The 15,580-nt window shown below is 41.5% G+C and overlaps 1 protein-coding gene across 5 annotated transcripts in view; it reads left to right on the forward strand.

The window, feature by feature from the left end:
• The window catches only part of Styxl1 (serine/threonine/tyrosine interacting like 1), a 60,317-nt gene that overhangs the window by 21,510 nt on the left and 23,227 nt on the right, over window positions 1-15,580 (forward strand). For 3 of the 5 annotated variants that reach the window (XR_005730739.2, XM_005328595.5, XM_040277988.2), the window contains 2 exons: window positions 4,106-4,167; window positions 7,724-7,871. Coding sequence is in view for 4 of the 5 variants with exons in the window: in XM_005328595.5 (XP_005328652.1) it covers window positions 4,106-4,167; window positions 7,724-7,871 (210 nt within the window). In the remaining variant the exon portion in view is untranslated. The remainder of the gene's footprint in view (window positions 1-4,105; window positions 4,168-7,723; window positions 7,872-15,580) is intronic. The other 2 variants (XM_078023872.1, XM_078023873.1) reach the window with 1 other exon arrangement.

Here is a 15,580-nt window from a genome sequence, read left to right on the forward strand (position 1 = left end):
TGCTTTGATGAGCTCTACAATTGAACTCTTCCCGTCTCTGAGCTACAAAAATTTCATTTCCTTTGCCTAGACTACTCTTCATCCTTCAGGTTTCAATTTAAATTTCATTTCCTCAACACTTCTACATCTGAAGTCTCCACTCCTACATCTGAAGTTATTTTGAGGAACTTCTCTTTTCAGAATTCTTAATTATATGTTGATTATATGTTTGTTGATGTATTTATTTACTATCTAACTCTTCCACATGACTATAAGCTCCATGAGAGTAAGAACCATGTCTATTTTTTTCCCCCACTCTAAACCTCACACCTGGCAAAAAGTCTCCTGTTCAATACACATTTGTTCAAAGAATGAATAAATGATTGACTCCTGGTTAAAAAAAAAAAAATTGGGGATCTTCAAATTTGAAGTTAGGGAATGTGTTCATGTCCGCTTTACCATACATGTGCTTAAGCTTAAAAAATTCTCTCTCCAAATCTTGTTGATATTCTGGGCCAGTATCAACAGGTCCTCCAGATGCTTGTCTCTTTGCTTTATATTCTCTAATCTTGTCCACGAAGAGTTTCTGTATGGGATCAAGATCCTTATTAAATGCTACTGCTGTAACACCAATGTTCCTCCTCAAATGGACAGAGACTGCAGACAGAGGAGAACTTGAAGAGCTTCTGAAGAACCATGGTGATTCTATGGTACTTGCACTCAGTCCGGAGCTGCCAGAGCCACCGCCGCCACAGTTCTACTTCCGGCCCTGGCTCTGCGCCCTCCTTTCATGATGATTGACATACACAAATAAGAGATAGTGGTTCAAACTGAGGAAGTTGATACCTGGATTTTATAAGACTTTTTTTTATATTTTTTTCTTTAAGTTAAATGTCTCTTCTCATCTCTAAAATAATTTTTAAGTGCTAAAACTTTAAGGAAGGCAAACTCTTCAAGTAATTTGCCATTAAGTGTAGACTCAGTTGACAAATCTTAATAAGGAACTAAAAATTAACGTGAAACATGAATATAGCCACAGGAAAAGCTGGACAAAGCAGTGCTATTATGCTATCATGGCCTTTTAGTTAAAGACGTAAACTAGCAGCCTGAGATGTCTCTTGATTTTGTATATTAACTTCCTAGGATTTTCTAAAATTTATGCAGCAGCACATCAGCCAGGTGTGGTGATGTGAATCAAAATAAAGCAAGAAGCTGCTAAGTGGTACATTCCTGTGATCCCCACTACGAGGTAGGTGGAAGAAGGAGGATCACAAGTTCCAGGCCAGCATCAGCAATTGAGTGAGACCCTGTCTCAACCTAAAAAAAAATAAGGGCTGAGTTTAAGCCCAATGGCAAAGCACTTCCCCCTTAACTCCTGGCAATCATGCCCTTTTATAGTTTGATAGCCTCTTTCTTGGAGCTAAATAATATTCCATATTCAGAGTATATCACAGCTTATTCACTCACCTACTAAAGGACATTCTGGTAGTTTTCAAGTTTGTTCCATTGTGAATAAAGCTGCTATGAACGTTTGTGTGTAGACACAAGTTTTTAACCCATTTGAGCAAATACCAAGGAACACAATTGCCACTAACAGCTTGTTTAATCTTGCTAGAAACTGCCAAATTTCTTACAAAGTGGCTTTATCATTTTTGCATTCCCAACAGCAATGAGTGAGAATTCCTGTTCTACATCCTCACCAGCATTTGGTGTTTGTCAGTGTTCTGGATTTGGGCCATCCTAATAGGTGTAAATGCTCCCATCATTTCAATTTGCAATTCCCTAATTAGGTTAGATGTTGAGCATTTTTTCATATGCTTGCTTGCCATCTGTATGTTTTCTTTGGTGAGAAGTCTGTTCGTATCTTTTGTCCATTTTTAATTAGTTATTTTCTCACTGTTGAATTTTAATGGTTTGTGCATAAGAAAATAGTACTGTATCAGGTATGTATTTTGCAAATATGTCTTCCCAGACTGTGTCTTCTTTTCTTTTTCTTCCTTCTCCTCCTCCTCATTCATCTTTCTCCACCTCCTCCTTCTCCTCTTTTTCCTCCTCCTCCTCTTTGCTCCTCCTTTTTCCTCCTCCTCCTCCATCTTGCTTCTTCTCTTCCTCCTCTTCCTCCTTCTTCCTCTTTCTTCACCTACTCCTCCTCTTTTTTTTCCCTATAATGCAGAATTGGAACCCAGGCCTTACCCATGCTGGGAAAGCACTCTGCCACTAAGCTGCATCTCCAGACTCTTATCATTCTCTTGACAGTGTCTCCTGCAGAACTCGAGTTTTAAATTTAAACAAAGTCCAGCTCATCAGCGATTTCTCTTGTGGATTGAGGCTTTGGTGTTGTATCCAAAAAGTCATCACCAGACCCCAGCGTATCTAGATATTCTGCTATGGTATCTCCTAGGAGTTTCACTGCTTTTCATTTTACACTTGGGTCTGTGATCTCTTCTGAGTTAGTTTTAGTGAAGAGTGTAAGGTCTGTATCTTGATTAATTTTTTTTTTATGAATGTCCAATCATTCCAGCATTATTTGTTGAAAATGCCATTGTCTCTGTTGTCTTGCCTTCATTCCTTCACAGGTTCTGTTGATCACTTTCTGGATTCTGTTCCGTTCCATGGATCTATTTTTCTGTTCTTTTCTAATACCATACTGCTTTGATCAATGTAGCTATAAGTGCCTAGAGAGGTTGAATAATGTCAGTTCTCTGGCTTTGTTCTTTTCCCTCTATATTAAGTTAGCTTTCTAGGTTTTTCTTTCTCCATAACCATGTGTTTTTTAAAAAAATTTGTTCATTCATCTTTCCATAGCAGTTGTGAAGGTGACCCCACAGAAAGGTTTTGTGATTGTTCCTGACCTTGAAATTTCAATGGTCTTGAACCAGTTTTTTTTTGGGGGGTGGGGTGGGGTTGGGATGGAACCTAGGGGTGCTTTACCACAGAGCTATATTCTCAGTACTTTATTTTTATTTTCACACAGGATCTTACTAAATTGCTTGGGGCCTTGCTAAATTGCTGAGGCTGGCTTTGAACTTGTGATCCTTCTGCTTCAGCCTCCTAAATCTTGAGATTACCAGCCTGCGCCACTGGGACCAGCTCATTCTTCTTCTTTTTTTTTTTTTTTAGTTGTAGTTGGACACAATATCTTTATTTTATTTATTCATTTATTTTTTATGTAGTGCTAAGGATCAAACCCAGCAAGCGCTCTGCCCCAGCCCCATCCCCAGCCCCAGGACCAGCTCATTCTAAATATAAAGTCTCTCACACAGTTAGACCCCAGGGATTACTTGCCTGAAACAAAATGGGCACATTTGCTATAGTTTCTGTGCACAAAACAGACCTGATTCAGTTTCTTGTAGACAGAGATCTTTTAAGTCTTTAATGTAAAGCTCAATTCCTATTTCATGTTCCTCCCAACTATAAGGAAGATCAATACCTCCCCTTATTTCCTAACATGGCATTATAAGGGCCTCAACTCATAGGTTCTAGCCTGAGTTGGGTCTAAACTCAGTGGGGCACTTAGTGTGAGCTCACTTTCACTTTGATTTCTCCCCTACTGCTTCCCCCGACCTCTTTTTTTTTTTTTCCTTTGCATTTCTGGGAATAGAACCCCAGGCCTCATGCATGCTAAGCAAGCTAAGTTAAGCTACATCTCCTGCCCTTTTCATTTTTTGTTGCTGCTGTTGTTTTGAATTTTTCCAAGTGCAGTAGCAAGTGCCTGTAATGATCCTGTATCAAAGTTAAAAATAAAAAGGTATGGGTTGTAGCTCAGTGGTGGAGTACACCTAGGTTAAATCTTGAGTACCACATAAATACACAAATTATTTTGAGACCAAGTTTTCCAGGCCGATCTTGAACTTGTGTGCCTGGCTCCTATTCCCCCTTTTCTATACCCAGAGAAAACTCCATCTAAATCAGAAATAGAAAGTCTTATTGTCCCATAAGGGGATGTGTGGGTGTGAGTGTAATAGGATTGGGGGTCAGGAGGTGACAGCCCAGAGTAATGAAACTGTATATCTCAGATTTTAAACAGATAGTAACTATCACCTGGCTTGTCAAAGTATATTGATGACAAAGTAAGTCCTATGTTCCTCTGCAAATCCGGTTCTGAGTTAAACCCTTTTCTTTCCAGATGTTCGTTCCAAAAGGGAGTACGATGAGAGTCATGTGATCACAGCCCTTCGTGTGAAGAAGGTACGCACTTGAGTCAGCATCTGGGGCAGGCTGGTGACCTTGGTGAGGGTGGAAGGAATGAGAGGTTTCATCCTGTGTCCACTAGGGTCTCCTGTGGGACACTGGGCAGTAGGTACCTCAGAATATAAGACACCCTTGATTCAGTGTCCCTGTCCTCATGGAGTTTCTGTTCTACTCAGTGAGCAGATGATTAACAATAGTGGTGGGCTGGGGTTGTGGCTCAGCGGTGGCACACTTGCCTAGCATGTGTGAGGCATTGGGTTCGATTCTCAGCACCACATATAAATAAATAAATGAATAAAGGTCCATCAATAACTAATTTAAAAAAAAAACCATAGGGGTATTACACTAACCCAAAAGTGTAAGCTCCTCCTTCCCTCCTTTCTTTCTTTTTCCTTCCCACATTCTCACAAGCAACTGAGCCCTGCATACTGGTGCTGTGGTCCTCTCCTGCTTTGAGGCCTTCTCCACTCCCCTGCAGGTGTCCTCTCTCTTAAGTCGTGGCCATACCTGGAAGCCTTCAGTTGGGATCCTCTCTAGCCTCTGAGTCCTGGTCACAGCCTCTGCCCTTGACTTTGAAGTTCTCTCTCATTCCGGTTTCTTCTTTCCCTGGTTCAGCTATATCCTTTCCTTTTGCTGCCTGAAGGTATCTTCCTAGTCTCTTTCATGCCTGTCAGGATGCTTTCCTTCATTCAGGCTTACAGTTTCAACACTCCATATCCAGTTAGGGTCCTGAGGAGTTTACTTCTAAAATTTTGTCTTGCAAAATTCCCTCCTGTCCTGCCCTACTGCCAGAGTGCCATATGCACTTCATCTCTGGCTCTTTTTCTACATATAGCTCAGCATGGAGCATGGGCTCTGGCATGAGTATTTTTCCGGAATAAGCTTACTGTCTGCTGCCCTCCTTCTTCCCTATCCCTGTGCATCATTTTTTGCTTATTTTCTCCCTGGAGTTTCAGTTCTCTGGCTCTCTACTCCAGCAGCCTTTTTTAAGGCTTTCTCTGCTTTTTGTATAACCTATTCTGAGCCTCTCTGTCACGTATGGGTCTCATTTCCCAGCTCAGCACTCCTACCTGTGTTCCTTGGTCTCTGGCAACGTGCCAACTCTCTGCATCCCAGCCTCTGGGGGCTGCTCACATCTTTTCCCTTGCCAGGTTCTTCTGTCTCTAGAAGCCCACCCTCATCCTGTGTCTACATTTTCTCCTCTGAGTGCCATCTATTGGGCCCCTTCCTGAACATACTTCTGATTCCTTAGAGAAACAGGATTTCTCCTATTTGTGTTGTAGGGAAACCTATTAAATCCCTCCTTCAGGTCTTCTGACGGTCAGGGGTTCTACCTCAGGCTAGGCTGCAGAGGCCAGAGTCAGGTTCAGGCTGCCTTGAGTCACAGGGCTCATGGGATACTGTCAGCAAATGAGGACCAGACTCAGCTCTTCTCCAGCTGTTGGAGAACTAGACCTCCCAGGAAACAGTCAGCACCAAGACCCCCCTTCAATGCTGATTCCTGTCATCAAGTCAGAAAGATTTCAGACATGTTGCTCAGAGTAATAGACAATGGGTTTATTAGCAGAAATGGGAAGGGGAAAAGTTGATGCTCTCATGTAACAGAGTTCACTTCAGTTTTATTTGGGATCCCAGAGAAGTTTCCAGAGAGTCCCACCCAGGTCCACCTCTTGACTGGTAACTGACAGCAGGATGATATCAAACTTTCAAGTTCCCACTGACATGACCACTGTAGGTCTCTTTAGCCCATGCTGACTGGTTCTAATTGGAATCTGTTCTTACAGATTTTATGGTTAGGGGGAATTATCCTTATCTCCGTGAATTCCAGGATCTGGTCTCTGTAAGGGTCTCCTCCTTCAGGGAAACTTGGGTTCCTCTTATCAACATTATTTTGGACTCTCGTTTTCCTGCAGATAACAGGTAGTTTGCTGAGGAATGTAACATATCCTGTCTACGTAAGCCAGGCAGGGATGCAGGTGAATTGCTTCTTAGAAAAGAAAGCATGTGGCGGTCGGCACAGTGAGCACTTCTACAGAATTATCCTCGTCATCTCATGTTCCTACTGCTCATGCCTGTCCCTGTCACAGGCAGGCCTCCTCAAGCTCTGGAACATCTTGTAGGTTCTGAGCCTTCTAGTGCTGTGAGATTACATCTCCTCCCTAGGTGACCTCATCCCCTCCTAGGTGACACTGTCTCCTCCCTAGGTGGCATCATCCTCTTAGCAGTCAGCATCTGCTGTTCCTTGCCCTGTGATCTGCACTACGATTATTCCACCATCCCTAACTCTTCTGGCTTCTGTTTGCCATCCATTAATTTAAGCATATTTATGGCTTACCAAGTATAGACACTATTGTAGACGCTCTGGACACCTAACAAGGACCCAGATCCCTGCTCCCCTAGAACTTACACCTGACCAGGCAGCCCTCCTTGTGGCATCCACTTGATCATGACTTCCACTATACTGACCTCCTGACTGCCACCTTAGGAGTGGTTTTGGATTGGGGCCTACTGCCAACCACTCTCTGTATGAGAGAGAATATCACTAATTCAGCTGGTCATGGTTACTCCAAATCCAGGACCTGATAGGCTGTAAGCCCTTCAATAGACCAGCCAGGCTTTAGTTGAGTACTTGCCTCTGGTCTAGCCCACTGAAGCTGGCCCTTCTTAGAAGGGGATGTGGGTATGGAAGATTCTTGGAAGCCAGCACATTTCCACTCCTCTTGAAACATGGGAGAAAGGCTTTACCACTAGTCATTCCACTAAAAACTAGAGAGAGAGCTGGACACAGTGATGCACAATTGTAAACCAGCAACTCAGAGGCTGAGGCAGGAGGATTGCAAGTTGGAGGCCAGCCTGGGCCACTAAGCAAGACTGTTTCAAAAATTAAAAGGCCTGGGGAGGGCTGGGGATGTGGCTCAAGCGGTAGCGCGCTTGCCTGGCATGCGTGCGGCCCGGTTTTGATCCTCAGCACCACATACCAACAAAGATGTTGCGTCCGCCGAGAACCAAAAAAATAAATAAATATTAAAAATTCTCTCTCTCTCTCTCCTCTCTCACTCTCTCTTTAAAAAAAATAAAAATAAATAAATAAATAAAAGGCCTGGGGAGTGTAGCTCTGTGGTAGAGTGTCCTGAGTTAAACCACCACTATAAACAAATACCACCACCTAGAAAGTCAGAGACTGGTTCTTTGGTGAAGAAAGTATGTTTATTCAAAGTCAGTGAACCTTGAGGAAGATAGAAGAGAACTTTGTCTCAAATCTGCATCTTCACGCACAGGGTCAGGGAAATATTTACAAGGGAAGAGGAGGCACTTGGGACAAAGTCAGAAAATATACATCTGCAGATTTAGTAGCTAGTAGCTCTCAGCAGGAGGAAGTATAGGATGCAGAAAAGTAGTTATCAGGAAGTCACTTTTAATTTCAAAGTGTCTGTTTCCAGCAGGCGTAGGGGGTTGGGGTATAATCTTTGCTTCCAGCTCCTTCTGGGACTGACATGTAGGAAATCAATGCTCAACCAAGCTGCTCACCACCTCACCTCTGTGTTTTCCTTAGAAGGATAAAGACTACCTCATCCCTGAGTCCGTGGACCTGGAGTGTGTAAGATACTGTGTGGTGTATGACAGCAACACCAGCACCCTGGAGATGACCCTAGTCTGCAATGAAAACGAGGATGATAATGACTTTGACAATTCTGGCCCAGGTGGGTTTTTCCAGCAGTGGCAAAATGATAGGTAAGGAGCCTGGCAGGGACAGGCTATAATCCCAGCAGCTCAGGAGGATTGAGTTCAAACCAGCCTCAGCAATTCAGTGAGGCCCAGCAAGATCCTGTCTCTAAAGTACAAAAGGGGGCTGGGGATGTGGCTCAGTGGCTAAATGCCCTGGGTTCAATTCCTAGTACCAGAAAAAAGTTACTACTTACTATGTGCCAGGAGCCATGATGCCAGGTGCTTCCCCTGGGCCAATTTGTGAAGTGTTCAGAGCCTCCTTGTGAGAATGGTAATGCTAAGAGCCATGAGGCATGTGAGACTTTACCCTCCGTATAAGATAAGTCACCTGCGGCAGTTGCATGTACACTAGCAGAGACCTGAGACTCCTGGGTCAGACACAGGACTGGGTTATTCAGAACAACACAAGAACCCAGAATGTCAGCATTGTCCTGTACTGGTTCTCTAAGCCCCAGTCCCCACAGGGTTAGGTGAAGAGGGCCAAGTGACACTTAGAGCTACAATGGGTTGCCTTATTGAAGAGTCATAAGCTTAGGGGGCCTGAGGGAAGGAAGAATGTCCTGTCTTCCAAAGCTGTTATGCAAATGTCTCCTGAAGAGATGGCCCAGAACAAAAGCAGCCAATGTCCCTGTTCACAGGACACTGAATGGGAGACCATGGAGAACTGTCTCCTAGCAGGTACATCACTCCCATTTTACAGAGGGTTGAAACTGGCCCGAAAGGTGAAGTAACTCACCCAAGATCCTGGTGAGTTAGGATCTATTGCTATGGAGCTCATTTCTCCAAACCGAGTCACTAAAAACAGCAAACCTTAATTATCTTCCTCTTTCTGTGGGTCCAGAATTCAGGGACCACTCAGCTGGAAGGCACAGGGTTTCTCGTGGGCTGCTGTCCTTGGAAGGTTTGGGCCAGGATGATTGGCATCCAAAATGACTCATTAGCCATGGCAGTAGCCAGCAGGCCTCAGCTCCTCGCCACAGAACCTTTTCTTGGGATTGCTTAAGTGGCTCGCAACACGGTAATGGGTTTCCCCCAGAGTAAGGAGTCTGAGAGAGGGGGTTAGAAGGGGTAACCATGTGCCTTTTATGACCTGGTCTCAGGACTCAGTCACCTCTGCCATGTTCCAGTCACTAGAAGTAGGTCATGAAGTCCATCTTGCACTCAAGGAACAAGCAGGTAGTCTTGACCTTTTTATTTATTTTTTTTGACGTATTTGTTATTGGTGTATTATAGTTGCCCATAATGGTGGGATTTGTTACATATTCATACATATAATTTGGCCAGTGTCACTCCACAGTATTTCCCCTTTCTCTTCCCTCTTCCCTCCCTTTCTTCTATTCTAATGATCTTCCTTCAATTTTAATGAGACTCCCACATACCTCTTTTTCTTTTTCCTCCTTAGCTTTCACATATAAGAAAAACATATGATCCTTATCTTTGAGTGTGGCTTGTTTCATTTAACAAAATACTCTCAAGTTCCATCCATTTTTCTGTAAATGACATAATTTCATTCTTTATGGCGAAATAAAACTGCATTGTGTGTATTTACCACATTTTCCTCATTCATTGATGGACACCCAGGCTGGTTCCATAGTTTGGCTATTATGAATTGTGCTGCTATAAACATGGGTCTGCATGTATCACTATAGTATGATAATTTTAATTCTCTAGGATAAATATTGAGGAGTGGTATAGCTGAGTCATAGGATGTTCCATTCCTAGTCTTTTGAGGAGCCTCCATACTGATTTCCACAGTGCCAGTACTAACTTACAATCACATCACAGTGTGAAAGTGTTCCTTTTTCTCTGTATCCTCTTGGCATTTATCATTGTTTGTATTCCTGGTGACTACCATTCTAATAGGCTTGACATTTTAAAGAGGTGTTTAAAAGACTCTGTGGACAGGTTTCCAAACTATCACAGCTCCTAAGTGGTGGGGTTACAGTTCAGGCCTAGGCAGTTTGAGACTATCCTGTCTGCCAAGGCTTGGATGGTTGTGTTGGAGAAGAACATGGCTTAGGGCTGGAGGGTCAGTTCCAAGATTCTCAGTTGAAATTCTGAAGCTCCCTTTCCATTGTCCTGTTAGAATATCTTTCCAAAGTACCTTGGGCTTATGTACATTTTTTGGACACATATGCCTTTCCACAGCACTAAGTCCTGATGAATCCAAATTTTAAAAGTTTGGAGTAAAAAGGGTTATTTTAAGTTTATCTTTGGGGAATATATACCCCTTCCCAATTCCGTCTTTTTGCTTTAATAAGTACATTTTAATAGTTTGATGAGCTCTTTCAACTATGCCTTGTCCCTGTGGATTGTATGGGATTCCTGTTATATGAGTAATGCCAAATGATGAGCAAAATTGTTTAAAAGAGGTAGAAGTATAACCAGGGGCATTATCTGTTTTTAACTGTTTTGGAATGCCCACAGTGGCAAAATTTTGTAAGCAATGAGCTATAACATCTTTAGTTTTTTCTCAGGCATGAAGGGAGCCCATCAAAAATCCAGAAGAAGTATCAATTGTAACATGCAAATATTTTAATTTTCCAAATTCTGGCAAGTGTGTGACGTCCATCTGCTAAATATGGTTAGGTATCAATCCTCTAGGATTGACTCCAAGATTAACTTGTGGTAAAAAGGTCACATAATTTTGACATTGTTTTATTATTTGTCTAGCTTGTTCCTTAGTTATTTTAAAATGCTTTTGTAAAGTATTAGCATTGACATGGAACCTTTTATGAAAATTTATAGCTTCTTCTAGTGTAGAGAAAATATGTATGTCATGTGTAGTTTTATCTGCTAAATCATTGCCCAAACTAAGGGCTCCAGGCAATCCTGTATGTGCCCTGATATGTCCTATAAAGAATGGATCTTTTCTGTCCCAGATTAGACTTTGTATAGTGAAAAGCAAAGAGAAAACGGTAGAGGAAGGGGAAATCCTACCAGCATCTTCAAGGGATACTATAGCATTAACTATATACTGACTATCGGAAAATAAATTAAATATAGAATCTTTAAACATCATAAAAGCTTGTAATACTGCATTAATCTCTACCTTTTGAGCTGATTGTTTGGGTACTAAAAATGTAAAAGTTTGATCAGGTGTAACTATTGCTGCTGTACCATTATTTGACCCATCAGTGAATATATTTGGAGCATTCATGATAGGTGTTTTTCTTGTCATTTTTGGAAAAATTACAGGATGCGATAACCAAAAAGACAATAAAGGATTAAATGGTAAGTGGTTATCAAATGAAACATTAGATTTGCTCATGATTATTGCCCAAGTATTTAACTCATTAGCTAATTCATCAATTTGATTCATAGTATATGGAATAATAATTTTATTGGGAGAAATTCCAAACACTCCCTTTGCTGCTTTTATTCCTTTGAGTATTAATTGTCCTACAGCCTCAGGATACCTAGTAAGAATAGTGTTAGGAGAATAAGATAAATGTATCCATAATAATGGACCTCCTTGCCAAAATACTCCTGTAGGAATATTTTTTGTTGGTAGTACAATAAATAATAAAGGCAAACTTATATCAGTTCTATCCAAATGCATATTTTCCATATATGTTCCAATGATTTTTAATGCCTTTCTTGCTTCAAGCATTAACATTCGGGGTGAATTTGGATCTGATGGACCTTTTAGGATATCAAATAAAGGTCCCAACTCTCCTGTTGGTATACCTAGATAAGGCCTTATCGAATTTATGTCTCCTAATAACTTTTTTTTAAGAGAGAGTGAGAGAGGAGAGAGAGACAGAGAATTTTTTTTAATATTTATTTTTTAGTTCTCAGCGGACACAACATCTTTGTTGGTATGTGGTGCTGGGGATTGAACCCGGGTCGCACGCATGCCAGGCGAGCACGCTACCGCTTGAGCCACATCCCCAGCCCCTCCTAATAACTTTTGAAAGTCATTAAGTGATTTGAGTTGATCTACTCGTATTTGAATTTTTGGTGGACGGACCATGGTTGAGGATAATAGAACTCCAAAATAACTAATTGGAAAATTTAATTGTACTTTATCTATTGCTATCTCTAGATTATAATTTTTAATAAGTTTGTAAGTGTGGCATAACATTCTAGCAATGTGTTTTTAGCTTTGTGTGCTAATTATACATCATCCATATAGTGAAATATTTGTAGTTCAGGGTTTTGATTTCTAAGTGGCTGGATTACTTTGTTAACATAAATTTGACACATAGTTGGGCTGTTAGCCATCCCTTGAGGGAGTACTTTCCATTCATATCTCTGATCAGGACCTTCATGATTCAGTGCAGGGATAGTAAATGCAAAACGTGGACTATCCTCAGGATGAATTGGAATTGAAAAAAAATCTTTAATATCTATAACTAAAACATACCAAGTTTTTGGCAAAGCAAACAATTGAGGAATCCCCGATTGAGCAGGTCCCATAATAACCATCTCATTATTAATGGCTCTTAAATCTTGCAATAATCTCCATTTATCAGATTTCTTTTTGATGACAAAAATGGGAGTATTATGGGGAGATACAGAAGGTTGTATATGTCCTTCCACTAATTGTTGTTTGACCAGATCATGGGCTACTTGTGTCTTTTCTTTAGTCAGGGGCCACTGAGGAACCCATACTGGTCTTTCTGATTTCCAAGTAATTTTTATTGTCTCAGTGGCCCTTTCTGAAAATCCAACCCATGTCTGTCTGTTCCTTGATCTATTTGTATTGGTGCTGCTATACCTTGTTCTTGTTTTTCTAATCTTTTTCCTTTCCTAAAACCTTGTCTAGCCATAATAGTGGGTGCATTTTGATTGATGTTATTTGTTTTTTTTTTAAGAGAGAGTGAGAGAGAGAGAGAGAGAGAGAGAGAGAGAGAGAGAGAGAGAGAGAATTTTTAATATTTATTTTTTAGTTCTTGGCGGACACAACATCTTTGTTGGTATGTGGTGCTGAGGATCGAACCTGGGCCACACGCATGCCAGGCGAGCGTGCTACCGCTTGAGCCACATCCCCAGCCCCGACTGATGTTATTTGTTAATGTCAAACCTAATTGATCTAGGACATCTTGTCCCCATAAATTTACGGGAAGATGATCCAATACATATGGCTGTATAGTTCCTTCACATCCTTCAGGATCCTTCCAATCTAATACCATTGCACTTCTATGGGGATTAGTCGCCACTCCTAGGCCTCGAAGCGTTTGAGTGGCTTGTTGTAATGGCCAATGTTTTGGCCATTCTTGATGAGAGATGATGCTAAGGTCTGCACCTGTATCCAGTAGCCCATTAAATTCATGTCCTTGAATATTTAGTTTTAGCATGGGGCGAGAATCTAAATTTAAAGAAAGCATAGCCCAATCTACACCTGTGGAGCCTAATCCCTTGGAACTTCTTTCTACAGCACGACTGGAAAATTTAGCATGTAGTCTGGGTATTATTAGTAACTGTGCTATTCTATCTCCTGGTGAAATTACTGATATAATCTTTGGAGAACTGGCTATAATTTTTATTTCACCTTCATAATCGGGATCAATTACCCCAGGACTTATCATAAGTCCTTTTAGAGTAGAAGAGCTGTGTCCCAATAATAAGCCTACTGTTCCTTTGGGAAGAGGTCCTTTTACCCCTGTGGGAATGATTTTAACTCCCATCTCTGGAGTTAGTACTGTTCTGGCGGAGGCGCAGATGTCCAACCCTGCGCTCCCTCTGGTTTGTCTGATGAGGGAGCTGATGGGCAATGTGTCCTGGGCACTACCCTGATGGGGTTGCTGGGTTCCTCCAGTGCTCCGTATATTTGTGGTTTTGGGCCCTGGAGCATTGGGCCTCCCTGTCCATTTTTTTTGGCAACGGAGTCCGATGCCTTTCTCCACGATATCGTGGATAAACACCTGGTCCTTGTTCGTTTTTTGATAATGGAGTACCCTCTATGGTGGTTTGAGAACAGCATTCATTAACCCAATGTCTCCCTCTACGGCATCGTGGGCAAATATCCGGTATTCTACTTCTTTGATACCTAGTTTTGTTAAACCCTCCTCCTATGGGGCAATTCCTTTTAAAATGTCCTGTTTGTTCACAATTGTAGCATGTTCTTGGCCTGGAATCTAAAGCCTGTTTTACTGCAGCTGCCACAATTTGCCCTTGTTCATTAATGTCTCTGGCATCTAAAGCCTGTTTTACTGCAGCTGCCATGACTTGCTCTTGTTCATTAATGTCTCTACATAATTTAATATATGTGTTTAAATCTTCATGCTTCCATAGTCTAATGATTTCTCTGCACCAACGATTCACTTGGTCATAAGCCAGTTGTTTTATTAATGGCATTGCTTGTTCTGTATTCCCAAAAACTCTGGTAGCTGTTTGAATAAGCCTATCTACAAATTCAGCATAAGATTCATTAGCTCCTTGTATTATCTTAGATAATTGACCTTGTAAACCTCCATGTCCTTGTAAAGTCTTCCATGCCCTAATCGCCTCTACAGCAATTTATGAGTGTACGCCAGGATCATATGCAATTTGTTGCTGCTGATCCTCATAAGGTCCCTTTCCTAACAACATATCTAGATTTCTCTGAGGATAACCAGCTGCTGCATTTAGCCTAGCCATCTCCTTGCAAAATTCCTCATTGGCAACCTTCCATAACAGGTATTGACCTCCATTTAGCACAGCTTTACACATATTAGCCCAATCTGCTGGTGTCATGTTCAAATTGTTAATGGATTCAACCAAGCTTACAGTGAAGTGTGCTTGAGGACCATAGGTTGTTACAGCCTCTTTTAGCTGCTTCACTGTTTTGAAATTTAAAGCATGGTGAATTCGCTGCCCTCCTACCTCAAATATAGGGCATGTTAATACTTGAGATCCTGTCTCAGGATCCCAACTATCAACTGCGGGGGTTGGAGGCCTCCCAGCATATGGAGGTGGCCTTGTTAGTTGGACATTTACATCCTTTGGTGATAGAAAGGTGTTAGTAGCAGTCTCCTGTAGGGGTGGCGCTGTTGGTTGGACCCTTACACCCTCTAGTGATAGAAAGGTGTTAGTAGCAGTCTCCTGTTGTAACTTTTCCCCTGATGGCTTTTTCTGCTCTAAATTTTCTTCCTCTGTCTGACTAGTTCGAGAGACCTTCTCTTTTACTTGAATCTTTTCCTCTGTCTGACTAGTTCGAGAGACCTTCTCTTTTACTTGAATCTTTTCCTCTGTCTGACTAACTTGAGAGACCTTCTCTTTTACTTGAATCAATACGTCTTCTCCTTCCTCTACCATTGTCTGAACTGAAGGCTTTGGACTAAGCAAACACGATACTAACGTCCACAATGGCAATGTGCCAACTGGCAGAGTCCCTGGGCTTTTCTTTTCTATTCTTTTTAAATCTTCACCATGATGGTTCCATTGTGATATATTTAACAACTCCTCCTTAAAAAGCCATGGGCTACATTTTTGTATTGTATCAACGTATGCCTTGACTGCTCTTGATTTTACTGGGATGTCTCCTTCCTCTAACAATTTACTTAACACTCTTTCGGTTTGTTTTTTACTAATTTCTGATCCCATATTTCTACTATAATACAACCCAACAAGATAACACCAAACAAAAACAAGATAGAATGAAATAAAAATGGAACAACAAAAAATCATTATAGCCTTTCTCCCTATCTGTTCCTTAGACGGAAATAGTTTTTCCTCAGATGTGAGCGGTTTTTCTTCC

Source organism: Ictidomys tridecemlineatus, chromosome 10 (assembly GCF_052094955.1).
Source record: "Ictidomys tridecemlineatus isolate mIctTri1 chromosome 10, mIctTri1.hap1, whole genome shotgun sequence".
Lineage (NCBI taxonomy): Eukaryota > Metazoa > Chordata > Mammalia > Rodentia > Sciuridae > Ictidomys > Ictidomys tridecemlineatus.